Below are 14,442 nucleotides of genomic sequence, written 5' to 3' on the forward strand. Positions count from 1 at the left end.
TTGACTATATACGGCCTTCCTCCTTTGGGATTTGGATCATTCAATGTTGGATATTATTTTCTCCTGACTAACTGCACTCTTTGCAGCCTCCTGGACACTCCTAGTACGTGCTCCCACCACTTTTCATTCTAGTGCTTCTAGAAGCATAGTCACTTCTAGGCCCCACTTCCATTACGTGTTTTACTGTCCATTTTCCCCTTCACATTGATGGTTTCAGTCGTTTCTGTCGCGAGTATTTAGTTAATGTTGCATCATCCATTTCTTTACATCGCCGCCCGCTTTTCGTACATAAAACTACCACTCTTTAAACTATCCTTGTTACAAAGTTTTTCACTTGAAAAATAACAGTTCTTTTTACTCAAATCTTACTCTTTCTTCATTCATATAAAAACTTACATATCAGTAATGTGAATAATCCAAGAGATTTTGGGAATATACATATCTAGAGCTCCAATTTTTAAATACCTTCAATTTCTTCATTGGCGAGTGAAAAAATTCCAAGCTCCCATTCCGTAAACAAGACTTGAAAACATAACACTGCAGCACGTGGTATTTTATTTCTGAAGGCATATTTAAGATTTTAATACTTTCCCATTCTAATAAAAAATTCCCTTCTGATATGTGGGTTATCAGCGATTGTCAATATTCCAAGTTGTTTGGGAATACAACTGTATTGTCTGCATATCAAAATGTCTCCTTTTATAAGGATATCATGACCATAATTTTCTAGAGCTTCTTTGAAAACAAATTCTGAATAGATATTGAAGAGGAGAGGTAATAGACTACATCCCTGTCGTACATTTGGCTGAATTCAGGTTACCTCTGCTAATTGATCTTCTGCCTTTATGTTTGCTGCTTGGTTATAATAGAGATTTTTTATGATTCTCAGGTGTTTATCGTCTATATTAGTGGTTTTTGGAGTTAACATTAGCTTGTCGTATTTAGTTCTGTCAAAAACCTTTTGGGAGCCTTTAGAAATAGGAAGAACTAAAATATTTTATTTCCAAAAAGGTATTTAAAACAAGTTTATTACACAAAAAGAAATATTTCCTATTACTTTTCAAAACAGATAATTTTGTCTGCTTATATCAATCTACTTTTATGGCTTCAATCTTTCTATAAAAAGTGAGATAACTACTTTAATTGGTAAATTTCCCATATTAATAAAACACTATTAAAAAACTACGCCGCGTTAAAATGATAGACAATAGACTAAAATTTTCCATTTCATTTATTTAATGAAGCATAATTTTTTTGTCTGGCACGTACATTACAAAGTAAGTGTTTAAATTGGAATTTATGATAAATATAAAACGAAACTTTTTATGTAAATACATAATATTATGTAAAGTATTTGAAAGATTAACTTTTCAATTTCGTAACAACGTCAGATATTTGAAGAATATTTTAAAATATTTTGAGTAAAAAAAATCATTACTTTCCAATATATTATTGACGCAAGCAAGCAAGCAAACAATAGTTTAACCCAGTCTGAGAGACTTGAACAAACCTAAGTATGATATTAGGATGTCTAAGATATCGAGATATTTTGCTGTTACAGTGTTATGATGTTAGATATCGATGTTATTTTCATATCATATGTTATTTTGCTGTTATGATGTTAGATATCGAGATATTATGGCTAGTAACAACTTATTCATCTGCAGAATCAATGCATGAAATAGTAGCAGTTCCGGCAGACAGCTTTCTTTAACAAAATCTTAATGATGATAAGTAAATAAAACAAGCAATAGGTACTACTAATACCAAAGGTGTAAAAACCAAATAAAAAGGTTTGCAAAGGGCTACCAATATTCGGAAACTCTTACGAACTACAAAATATCGAAAAATGTTCGATCTGGGTCACATTTTTAGAGGTAACCCGTATCGTATCTTAGAGTTGGTAGAAAACAAGAATCATGGCTGAAGAAACTTAGCAATTGGATAGGTATCCGCAGTGCCAACCAACTTTTTAAACTTGTGCAGATGATTGCCAGTGTCAAGGAACCAGACAACATACATAGAGAAGAAGTAGTTCTTTAGTTTTCTCGATTAGCTATCTAAAACAGAAGAAGTTATCTGTACAAGATCTACCAGCTCTAAATCTCTTCTGCGCTTTTACATATGTCATTTCTTCTAGTCGTTTTCTTAAAATTCTTCTCCTCCATAATCGAATCCTCTATAATTTTCCAATATTTTTGGCACCCTTTTTATAAATCGAAGTTATATACACTATTTTCGATTCTTCCGAAATCTTTCCTCCGTTTAAGCAGTCGTTGAATATTTCACATTGAGTTTTTATTACCATTTGTGGTGAAGTTTGTATTAACTCTATAGGTAGACTACCAGGACCAGGTGCTGTCTTATTTTTCATGCTTATTTTATTTCATAAGTTGTTATATACCTTATTACTACATTTGTTATGTCCCTTTTATATCCCACATCGAGAAAATTTGTCCTACTGCACGTAAGAAGATCGTCATAATATTCCTGCCGATCAAATTTTTCAATAGGGTCAATTGTGCAAACACCCTTTTTGTCTAATTTTAATTTAATTTTACCGTGTCAATGGCTTTGTTGCTGATACACGTTAATTTATAAAAACAATTATTATATATTGTTTTTCAAGCAGCCCTTGACTTAAGTTTCCGAGCAGCCATCAATCTCACTACATTTTTTTATCTCAATTCATTTTTAGCCTACTTCTGTACTGCTATTTTTGTTTCATAATTGTATCTGACTTATATTTTAAAGCTAAGCTTCTATACTGGCATTGTATTATTTTTGCTCTATAGTAAAATGTTTATGTGAGCGTCATGGAATTAGCGTCACGAGCAGGCGTCACGGGTAGCGTCACAAAATAGCGGTTATTCACATCGATTCACTACTCTCGACCAATTCGTTTCTATTCAACATACAGTTATTTTAAGCAGGTTTAAATTAAAAATTGCATAAAAATTAACTAACAAAATACAAACATTAATTGGGAAGTAAAAAAATAAAAGAATATATGTCAATAAAAGACTCGATCAGTAATGATTGATCGTAATGGTTGATTATCTAAATGAACTTTGATCAGATAAAAGGCATATATCGAGCACAGTTTAATTAAATCTTGCCCAAGTACTTTCGATCCCTAGATCATCTTCAGGGGCATCTGAAATAAGCCAAGAAACGTTTTTTTATAACCAAAGAAATTGAATAACTTCGATAAAAACTCGAAGTTTTATGGTTGAAAAAAGGTTTTTTATATGATTAACGTTTATAGACTTACTTCGTCAATTGTGGCCTATCCGGCAAGAACAAGATGTCATAAACATAAAATTGTACATTACACTACACTACAAATAGACAAACAAACACTTTAAAATAATTTAAGGGAGGCTACATTGCTTGAAGAAGTCGGAGACAGAATGGCTCCTGATCTAACGGAAATGTTGGGGTGACATATGACAAATGACAACTTGGATGAGCAGTCACAATCATAGATATGTGATCTGCACCTTTTACAATTCTATGAAACTAAGTATTGACCGAAAGTCCAACTGACACTACTATAGGAGATCACTGATGAAAAATAAAAATTATATAGAATATTTTTAAGTAAATTGAATAATCCAGATCTCACACTCAAACATGTCTGTAATAATTAAGGTGTTAGTTTAAGAGCAACTGAAATAGACGAAAAGTAAGAATGCAAGAAGCGGACTAAACAATATGTTAAACAGTGGGTGGTTGACTACAATAAAATGGTCTACCAAGCACTATCTGTAATATAGAAAGGAAGAGATCTGACTATGTAATTAAAATACTAATAATTGAAAATCAAAATGGAAAGCAAAATATATAAATGGGGTGTAATCCAAGTAGTTCAGTTGAACCCACAGTCAATGGTATAACTATAAAATTACTATGGATGTGCTCAGTGCAGGAAGTCTAAACAGTCGAGCTGGGTCCCCTACGAGGTGAAGCTGTAATAAAGTTTTTAAAAATAGGTTTAAATTTAGTACAATTTAAATTAATTTGAGTATTAAGACAGTGAGAGTTTTCATTCGTTTCCCTTGTAATTTCCAAATCTTCCAATAAATCCAACTCCATATAGTTTTTCTTTCTACTAATGTCATGTAAGATAGATGAACCAGTGTTGATGTTAAAATTGTGTTTACTGGATAATAAGTGTTGACCAAAACTTGAAGAGTTTGGTCTTTTCAAATGTTCTGAAACTCTAGTGGATAACTTTCTAATGGTTCTACCTACATAAGAGGCATCACAATCATCACATTTTAATTTGTAAATACCACTTTTGTCAAGTGTGTTCATCCTATCTTTGGTGTTGATTAAGAAGGAACCTAAGGTGTTGTGTGACTTGAAGGAAATTTTGATGTTATCGATTGTAGAAGTAAAAAGTTTAGATATTTTATTGGAAATGCTGCTAATGTAGGTGAAGGAGAAATATCTGGTGTTATTTGAAGCAGTAGGTTGAAGAAAACATTGTGATGAATATGCAAGCTTTTCTGCAATTTTTAGTTTAGCTCTATTTAGAAGCTTATAGATAATGTTAGGATCATAACCATTATTGAAAGCAATTTGTTTAAGAGTGTTAAGTTCTGAATTAAAATTATCATTAGAAAGTGGAAATTTGAGTAACCTATGAATGTAACTGTTGAAAGCAGCCATTTTATGTTGGGTTGGATGATTAGATGTATCATGTATAACATGATCTGTTTGGGTAGGTTTTCTGTAAATATTGTACTCTAAAGAATCTTTATTACGGGAAATAGTCATATCCAAGAAGTTCAACTTTTTATCAGATTCTGGTTCCAGAGTAAAAGAGATGTTGGGATGGAGGTTATTAAGATCATCCAGAATCTGTAAAGCATCATCTTGGGTTCCCTGTATGAGAGCTATACAATCATCAACATACCTTGACCAAAAAACTATTTTGTTGTTGTTGTTAACAAACTTCTGTTCTAAGCTGTCTAAGAAAATGTCAGCCAGAAAAGGTGATAGTGGAGATCCCATTGCTAAACCTGTTGGTTGTTTGTATATTTTTTGATTGAATTGAAAGAAGTCCTGATCCAGACAGAATTTAAGTATAGTTAAGATAGCATCTTTGTCTTTTGCTGATATGTTGCAATTGTCTAGAAGATTGTGTACTAAAGGTAATGTTTCATCTCTTGGTACAGAAGTAAACAGATTGGAAACATCAAAAGAAACTAAATAAAAACCCTCTTCTATCCTAATGTTATTTAACCGTTCTATTAGATCTAAAGAATTTTTGATGGAGAACTTAGGTTTAAAATTAGTGATAGACTGAATTGTGTTGTAAATAAACTCTGATAAAATAGAAACTGGAGTATTACAAAAACTTACTACCGGCCTTATGGGACAATTGTGTTTATGGATTTTAGGAAGTCCATATAACCTAGGTGTTATAGGATTAGATACAATTAACTTTCTGTTGTTATATTTAGTAATAGTATCATTAAACAATTTGACCATTGCTTTTGTTTTATTAATAAAGGTGTTAAGTGGATTTTTTTCCAAAACTACAAAACTGTTATCTGAAAGAAAAGATTCTACTTTCTGTATGTATTGAGTTTGTTCTAAGATTACAACACAATTACCCTTATCAGCCTTGCTGAGTACAAGAGAATCTCTATCAATTTTTTGTTTAATTGATTTTAGCAAATCCTTTTGTTTTTTAAAATTATGGTGATTTCTATGAAAATTGCGTTTGTACTTACATTGTTGTTGTTGAAGTAAGCTAATGCAAGAGTTTCTCAAATATTGTTTAGTATCAGCATTGTTAGTCATACCTTCTATTAGAGTGTCCAGCTCTACCGCAAATCCTCCCAGCACTGAGTCACTTAACCTAAAATTCTGACAAGAAAACTTAAGGCCTAATCCTAAAAAATACAGTTCATCCTCTGAAAAGTTAGTGTTACTTAGATTTAAGACTCTAGGATGAAATTGATGATCTGAAAACTTATGCAAAAGTGTTGAGGTGCTTCTCTGTTGTTTTTGTAAAATCAAACGGTTTAATTTCTTGGTAAGATTTCTCTTCTTGGTGGATTGCTTCACCTCGTAGGGGACCCAGCTCGACTGTTTAGACTTCCTGCACTGAGCACATCCATAGTAATTTTATAGTTATACCATTGACTGTGGGTTCAACTGAACTACTTGGATTACACCCCATTTATATATTTTGCTTTCCATTTTGATTTTCAATTATTAGTATTTTAATTACATAGTCAGATCTCTTCCTTTCTATATTACAGATAGTGCTTGGTAGACCATTTTATTGTAGTCAACCACCCACTGTTTAACATATTGTTTAGTCCGCTTCTTGCATTCTTACTTTTCGTCTATTTCAGTTGCTCTCAAACTAACACCTTAATTATTACAGACATGTTTGAGTGTGAGATCTGGATTATTCAATTTACTTAAAAATATTCTATATAATTTTTATTTTTCATCAGTGATCTCCTATAGTAGTGTCAGTTGGACTTTCGGTCAATACTTAGTTTCATAGAATTGTAAAAGGTGCAGATCACATATCTATGATTGTGACTGCTCATCCAAGTTGTCATTTGTCATATGTCACCCCAACATTTCCGTTAGATCAGGAGCCATTCTGTCTCCGACTTCTTCAAGCAATGTAGCCTCCCTTAAATTATTTTAAAGTGTTTGTTTGTCTATTTGTAGTGTAGTGTAATGTACAATTTTATGTTTATGACATCTTGTTCTTGCCGGATAGGCCACAATTGACGAAGTAAGTCTATAAACGTTAATCATATAAAAAACCTTTTTTCAACCATAAAACTTCGAGTTTTTATCGAAGTTATTCAATTTCTTTGGTTATAAAAAAACGTTTCTTGGCTTATTTCAGATGCCCCTGAAGATGATCTAGGGATCGAAAGTACTTGGGCAAGATTTAATTAAACTGTGCTCGATATATGCCTTTTATCTGATCAAAGTTCATTTATTCGAGCATTCAACCTTATATTTATTTTTTGATTATCTAAATGTCAAAATTTAAAACTCATACATGCCAATCAATTAATAACAACATTGAATCATCTGTCTAAATTTTTTTACACTTCTCGGTTTAAAATAATTTCATATAAATACAATTATTATTTTTAAACATCTTATTTAGTTTATATTATAATTAAATTTACTATACTTTACTATATGTTTACTATATTTTATAAATTGCAATAAAATAATTTATCATCGATAAATACATTTTTTCTAATTAACATTTTACTTTCTAGGTCGTATTTGCCGATGATAAAGGCATGTCCCTCACTCACGTCCGCGTGATGACTGAACCATCCAACGTCCCACCCCTATGGAGCTACAGATTCCTAGCTGAAGTAACTCAAGGACTGAATGCAGATCCCGTGGGACAAATCGACACGTGGGAAATCACCTTTCCTCAACCTGCTTCTGATTACGTTGCTTTCAGAAAGAGACTAGATACGAATAATGTAACTCTAGAAAACGTTATCATCAAGGAGGCTGAGGATAGCATACTGGGTACCGTTAAAGTTAGAAACTTATCTTTCCACAAAGAGGTTTTTGTGAGGTAAGTAAAAGAAAGATAATCTGTACTTTTGAGAGAATATCGTTTATTCTTTTAAATTATGACTTAGTATCGCATTTTTATTTTGAATAGTTTTTGGATTATTTCCTGTCAGATTTTAAGCATTTTTTGTGTTTAATTTTCCAAATTTAAGGATGAGACACTTGAGACAGACTGTCTAAGTCAACTGTCAACTGTCAATACTTCTTCTGTTCCTTATCTAATATGAATTGTCAATTCTTTTCCGTCTGTTAACTGTCAAATCTTCTTCTTTACCGTAGCTAATGTCAGAACGAAACTACCGACCAATAGGAACAAAGTCCCGTCCACCAACGCGGGTAATTTGACACAAGCATGATAGACATATTTTGGCTGTTTAATGATTTGGGACTGTCACACGTGTGGACACCATAACGAGCTGCATACTGTATTTTATCTACGACGAATACGACTAAAAAAGGTGACATTGTACATAGGTCTCCAGTAAGAATATATGTTGGTCATAGACGGTTCTTCGATAGCCACCAGGCAACAATTTCCCTTGTTCATGTTTATAAAAACATACGGAGTGCACTGTATATACGATTTCATTTACATTCTTTCTTTTCGACGTATATTAAACCTGTAACATTTTAATTCTGAAAGTTAACCGTAATGAGTTGCGTACTATATTTTATCTACGACGAACCAGTAATTTATTTTTTAATGTTGTTATTGTACTTCCGGTCTCCGGTAAGAATATATGTATATATGGTTCTTCGATAGCCATTAAGCAAGAATTTCCCCTAACGATGTTTACAAAACACACGGAATTCACTGTATATACTAAGCCAAGTCGACAACAAACTTTACAGAGATGGATTACAATCAACTTATAGGTGTATGTAAAACTTCATTTGTAAAGGTGCACACATGTGCATTTGCGCGGGATAAAAGTCGACCGTCCTTTTTGTACTCTGAAGAGGACCATCAAATATTCAACGTTAAAATCTGTCAGATATATTGAGAAAGATACATCTAATACACTTCTTTTTTTTTTTCCCTATTTTATAGATTATTTTGATTAAGTAATTTCTGATGTATTTCTAATTTTTTTTACTAATATTGTTTAACTGCTTGGTAGTAGTTTAATTTGGTTAGCTTAAATCTTTTTAGTCAGTGCATTATAATATTGTCAGTGCTCAATACCAAATTCTTCTCTAAATAACAATTTATGAACGATGCTTGTGGACATAATATAACATTCAACTAGATTGTGGGAGAGTGGGAGAATATTGTTCTGAAACTATTGTCGTTTGTCATTTGTATATTAACTACTACATTTGAGGTTTTGATTTCCATCTCATTAAAACGACGATCTCCGGGGTATACTACTATACTTTTTATGTACAGCTATAGAAACTCACCGTTTTGTTCTAGAACTTTTATATATTCCAGACCTTTTACATATAGAAAGGAAAATATTTTCTTTCTATTTTATTTGCTTTTCCTTTTTTCTTTGTTTTTGTAAGGACACATAGATCTACCTTATTATTCTTTAGTTCTTCAAAAACGTGTATTTTTTTGGTTCTCATGCCCTGAATATTCCATGTGACGATTCTCATACTCCTTTGTCGTTGCGTTTGTCTTAGCGTATTTCCGTCCATATTTCCAGGCTTTCAATCGAAACATTTATCGTATGTAGTTTTTATGAAAAATGAGTTGTCAGGCCATTGTTTCAATCTTTATTCTTCACCCGGGCTTGGGACTGGCAACAGCCCACTGTGTTACTCAATCCACCCAATGTAAAAGCAAATGCAGGTGAAGTTAAAACTATATCCATTAAGTACAGCAGTTAAAACACGAGAGATTTCTTTTATTTATTTATTTCCCATATTTTAGTGATATTTTTGTCACTTTTTATAGTGAATGTGTTTTTTGTTTCAGGTGTTCCACTAACGATTGGAAAAATTATGAAGACTGCTTTTGTACCTACGTGCCAAACAATATGAATACTAACATTAATGTTCTTTATGATACCTTCTCTTTCAAAATTCCACTTCCGAATAATACTAAAAAGCTTGAATTTTGTGCTTGCTTCAAATGCGATGGAAAAGAATATTGGGATAATAACTACAATAAGAATTATGTGCTCTTAAAGAAATCGTCTCTTCACAGATCTCTGTCCAACGATGATATATTTTCAAGAAAGGAAAAGGAAAGCCAGGTAGGTTTACGTTGAATGTTATGAAATAGAGAAATTAGTATAATACTTACTAGGATTGATTTCATAATCAGCTAAATATGCAATAAATAAATTGTATCCTTAAAATAATTCAGAGAAACTGTGTTACAGCACATTTTCTTTTGGTGCCCATTCTCATATTTTGATTACAATTTTTCTGATCAATTTATGAGTTATTCTTTAGGTCTTTAGGTCAAGTTGCTAAGTAAATATCATTGAAACATTCTTAAAGAAAATCATCTAAACTGTTGTCTTTAAATGGACCAATTAATTGTACAAAAATTAAGTGTACGCAATAGTTGTTGCATTTGTGCTATGCTGCCATTCTCAAAGCATATTTGTTCATTAGTAGAAAGTCCGAAACACTCATCCAGTGACAGGTTTTTGAATTTTGAAAATCTAAACAGATAGAAAGAGTCTGCATTAGCCAATTTTTTAAAGTATTTGATTTAATCTTGAATTAGTATTGATATCACAACTTTTTAATAGTTGTTAAAACATTTATCTTAGTTTTAACGTCCTTTGATAATAAAATAAACGATAAACTCTCTCAAAAATCAAATTCGAAATCTCTGGTCGTTCTTTGTACTTTTATCTAGAGGTGTTAATATTATAAGGTTAACCACCATGTCGATTGTAAATCTTATATTGTGAAACAAAAATTTTAATACATCCCCTAGATAATTCTAACCAGAAGATAACTAACCTTGTGAAACTGGCGGTTATATGAAACCACTTCATGCTGTTTATTAGTCAACCTATAGTTTACTCTTTGTAAACTATATATCAAACTATTCTTAGTGATCGTGAATTTAGTTCCTGTTTAATCCTCCTCTACTTTTGGTTTTAGAGCAGAGAACTAAATATTTCCCATGACATTCGTTGATACAGGTATCAAACAACTGCTTTTGATAAATTTGGTGATAACAATATGTAATAAACAAAATATGCAGAAGATTTAACATCATTTTTTACTTATAAACCATTTAAGATCGCTATTTGATTTTTAATACTAAAGGTGAATATCATTAAATTATATGGAAAAGTGACACAATTTTGCTAAAAAAACATAGAAAATCCTTGAGGGCTTGCAAAGTTATGTTTGTGAGTTTGTTTGATAGGTAATTCTCATTGCTATCAGATATTTTTATGGGCCATCTAGAAACAAAGATTTCAAAACATTCCATATTCAAATAGTTTTTGTATTGGTGGAGAAACGTAAACGATGTACTTGTATGTTTTACAGGAACTAACAGACAACTTGATCAATTCTTATAGTATATTAATTCACTACATAATTATATTGAATTCACAATAGAAACAGAGCAGAATCAAGCAATAAACTTTCTAGATTTAAAAATTATCGGACTTAAAAACAAACATGAGTTCTCCGTATTTCATAAAGCTAGATTTACACCCCTTAGATTTACAACCCTTTACATAGATTAATAGAAATTCTCATGTCAAAAAATAACTTCTAGATAGAACTGAATATCATTAAGCAAATGGAAGTAAACAATGGGTACAACGAACACACAATAAATAAAATTTTAAATCAAAAACTACATAAGAATGCACTGAATTTAGTATTTCTACCACCAGAGAAAAAACCCAATTCATTCTGCTCGAAAATGTGAGGACTGCCCAAAAACTTACATCGGTCAAACTGGTAGAACTTTTATCACACGTATAGCAGCACATAAAAGGGCTTTCTAATAGAAAAACAAACTCTACGTACGCACTTCTAGACCGTAATCATTCTTTTAATGACGAATTTAAAATTCTTCACATTTAAAATAAAGGCCTTAAGCTATCTTTATTAGAATCTATGGAAATCAACAAATTAAAAAATGCAGACATAATTCTGAATGACCAATGATTAACTTGAGACAAACAGTTCTTCCCTCCTGAAATTATTCAGTTAAAGACTATAAAGTTTAAACACATAGCCGAAACAGCTGTAGTGATTAATAATTTAAAATAAATTTTGTGGAAGTGTTGAAAACAAAAGTTTTCAGTGTTTTATTGTTAGATAAAATGAATTTTTATTAATTAACGGTCGAATCCATCACTTATTTAGTATTTAAAATGAAATAGCGATTTTACATTGTCTATATCAGGAACTTGGAAGAATAAGGGCGAACTCGCAAAATGGTCGTTTCAAAAACAGTCTCATCTTCCTCACATACTTTTAAAGAATGTGTGTGTATGTTATAACAGCATGTTTCGCCCTTCATACTTCTAAAATTCTGTAAGAAATAATGTACCAATCGATTCATGTCAGAAACTGAACTGCATAATTGTCTAGAAGAGCAAGGGCGAACCCACAGGTTTTCGTTGCGTTTCCGTTCAAGGTTCGCCCTTTCTCCTCTGTAACCGTATTAACGCACCGGTGTTTCTGTTTCGTTTTTTTTCTGATTTATTTTAAAAATGAACGCCGAGAAAACGACACGGTGGAAGCAAGAAAAAACGGAACAATGGCTTTTTATCGTTGATAAAACCAAACAAAACTGTTGGTGAAGCGTACGTTTCATGAATTACAAAGGAAATTGTATCTGCGCGAATAATCGGGCTGCCATGTAAGTGTCGTAAAACGTGTTTTGAAAAGTCGGGCACGAATAATATCAATATGATTTTCAATAATTTTTGGGCAAATCGGCAACTACGATAATCAAAACCAATACCTTTTAAAAGTCTTAAATTACTGACAGAGCTAGTAGAAAGCTTTGGGCCATAGAATATGGTATTTCAATCAATGGAGAAAGAAAATATGTTTGTCGTCAGGCTTTTATTAGCATCAGGAAGCTAAGTATAGGAAATAAAATGGTTGGCTATAGAAAACATTTGATCAGAGATCACATGGATACTCTTGTTACCGTTCCCCGTCACTATAACAGATCTAAAAGACGTTTTCGAAAGTTTATGCCACCCGGTTCTCCAATTACTGGTGCATATGGAGCTTACATTGAATGGCTAAGAAACACATATCCTAAAGAACAGCCTGTGATAGAGTCCTACTATTGAAATATCTTTGTCAACGCATACAATATAGATGGTCAGCCTCCTTCTATTGATGATTACCTGCTGTAAGATTAAAGTTTAACTTGATGGGTTAAAGATGAGCAACCCGAATTCTCCCAGAATAAGTGAATTGAATATGGAACTGAAGGTTTATTTAATAAATCAAAAAGCTGCTTGAAATATGATAAAAAGCTACGAAAGCAACCAGGCTGAAAATATTGAAGTTGTATGTGTTGATTTACAAAAAAGGTATTACATAAGTCTAAAATTACCTGCAATGTACAATATTACAAAAGAAAAATGTGGACTTACAACTTTGGAATCCACAACGTTAAAACAGGAACAGGCGTGATGTATGTATGGGGGGAAACCATTGCTAAACGCAGATCGTGCAAAATAGACAGATTTCTCAGTCACTACTTGGAGAGCTTTGTTAAAAAGTACGTGAAGCACGTGCTATCCCATCCTATTCACCTGTAACAAGCTATGACGAGCCGCATGATAGTGCTTATGACAAAATCATATGACAAATCACACACTGTAAACATGTAAATTTTACTCTCTCACCAAATCATATGACAAATCGAATGATAAATCATGTAGTGTAAAGTCGACTTAAGGATTTCATCGTTCTTCAAAACGCAGCAACTAAATCTCAAATATTGGGAGATAACTTTAAGTATGGCAGAATATTCGAATTTTCAAAAGATTTTAAAATGTGATTGAAAATTCAAATTGCATATAACACGGATATTCCTACGAATGTCATACTCCAAAAAGGGCGGAAGACACTTCACGATATAACAAATTTTAACTTAGAAAGTATAGAACTTCCTCTTAAATACTAGGGTGCTCTCAAGCTAACCGAAGAAAAAAAAAGACTTACAACATCTTCTTGATTATGTATCCATGACTCACAAGCGTGCTTTACAAGAAGCTATTAGTGGATGCATTGGTACAACTGAAGTCGAAGAAACTGTAGACGATGAAAATCAAATTAAGTTTAATTAAAGCTTTATTGGTAAATTTTGCAACTTGTTCCACTACCAATAGCTTCCACAAAAATTTGATAAAAAAACTAGGTTTGTTTTTGTAGAATAAAAAATATTAAACCCCTTTTTTTGTTTGATAAAAATATGGCAAATCATGCAAACCCCTTAATAAAACTTGATCGCCCCTACTATTCTAACATGTCTTTAAACTTTATACTCAGTTTTCCCGAAACCTGGTTTTTGCGGTTCGCCTTTACGTTTCCAAACTCATGATATATTTTTTATAAGTAAAAAATAATCTTTTGTATATTTTGTTTATTACATTGTTATCACCAAATGTTATTAAAAGCAGTTGTTAGATACTTGTATCAAAGAGTGTCATCTTTATTTGCTAATTTCTTTGGTTCATTTCTGTACCGACTTGTGACAGTGTTGATCCTTTCTTTGTCCTTTTGAAAGTAGTTCTGTTAGTTTTTGGGTCCTTAGAGTGCTCCGTTTTTTAATTTTATTGATTTGATAATTACATAGCAAGTGCACGTCCTTACCAAGTGTGGTATAATATCAAAAAAGGCGCGGCCTATTACAGCCAACAGACCGTTCCTAACAGTTCTCTT

At 32.1% G+C, this 14,442-nt stretch overlaps 1 protein-coding gene across 9 annotated transcripts in view; it reads left to right on the forward strand.

Annotated features, from left to right (window-relative positions):
• The window catches only part of Gbs-70E (Glycogen binding subunit 70E), a 200,491-nt gene that overhangs the window by 177,260 nt on the left and 8,789 nt on the right, over nt 1–14,442 (forward strand). For all 9 annotated transcript variants that reach the window (XM_072531827.1, XM_072531826.1, XM_072531829.1 and 6 more), the window contains 2 exons: nt 7,281–7,594; nt 9,518–9,797. In XM_072531827.1, the coding sequence (XP_072387928.1) occupies nt 7,281–7,594; nt 9,518–9,797 (594 nt within the window). The remainder of the gene's footprint in view (nt 1–7,280; nt 7,595–9,517; nt 9,798–14,442) is intronic.

The sequence above is a fragment of the Diabrotica undecimpunctata genome, chromosome 5 (assembly GCF_040954645.1).
Source record: "Diabrotica undecimpunctata isolate CICGRU chromosome 5, icDiaUnde3, whole genome shotgun sequence".
Taxonomy (NCBI): Eukaryota; Metazoa; Arthropoda; class Insecta; order Coleoptera; family Chrysomelidae; genus Diabrotica; species Diabrotica undecimpunctata.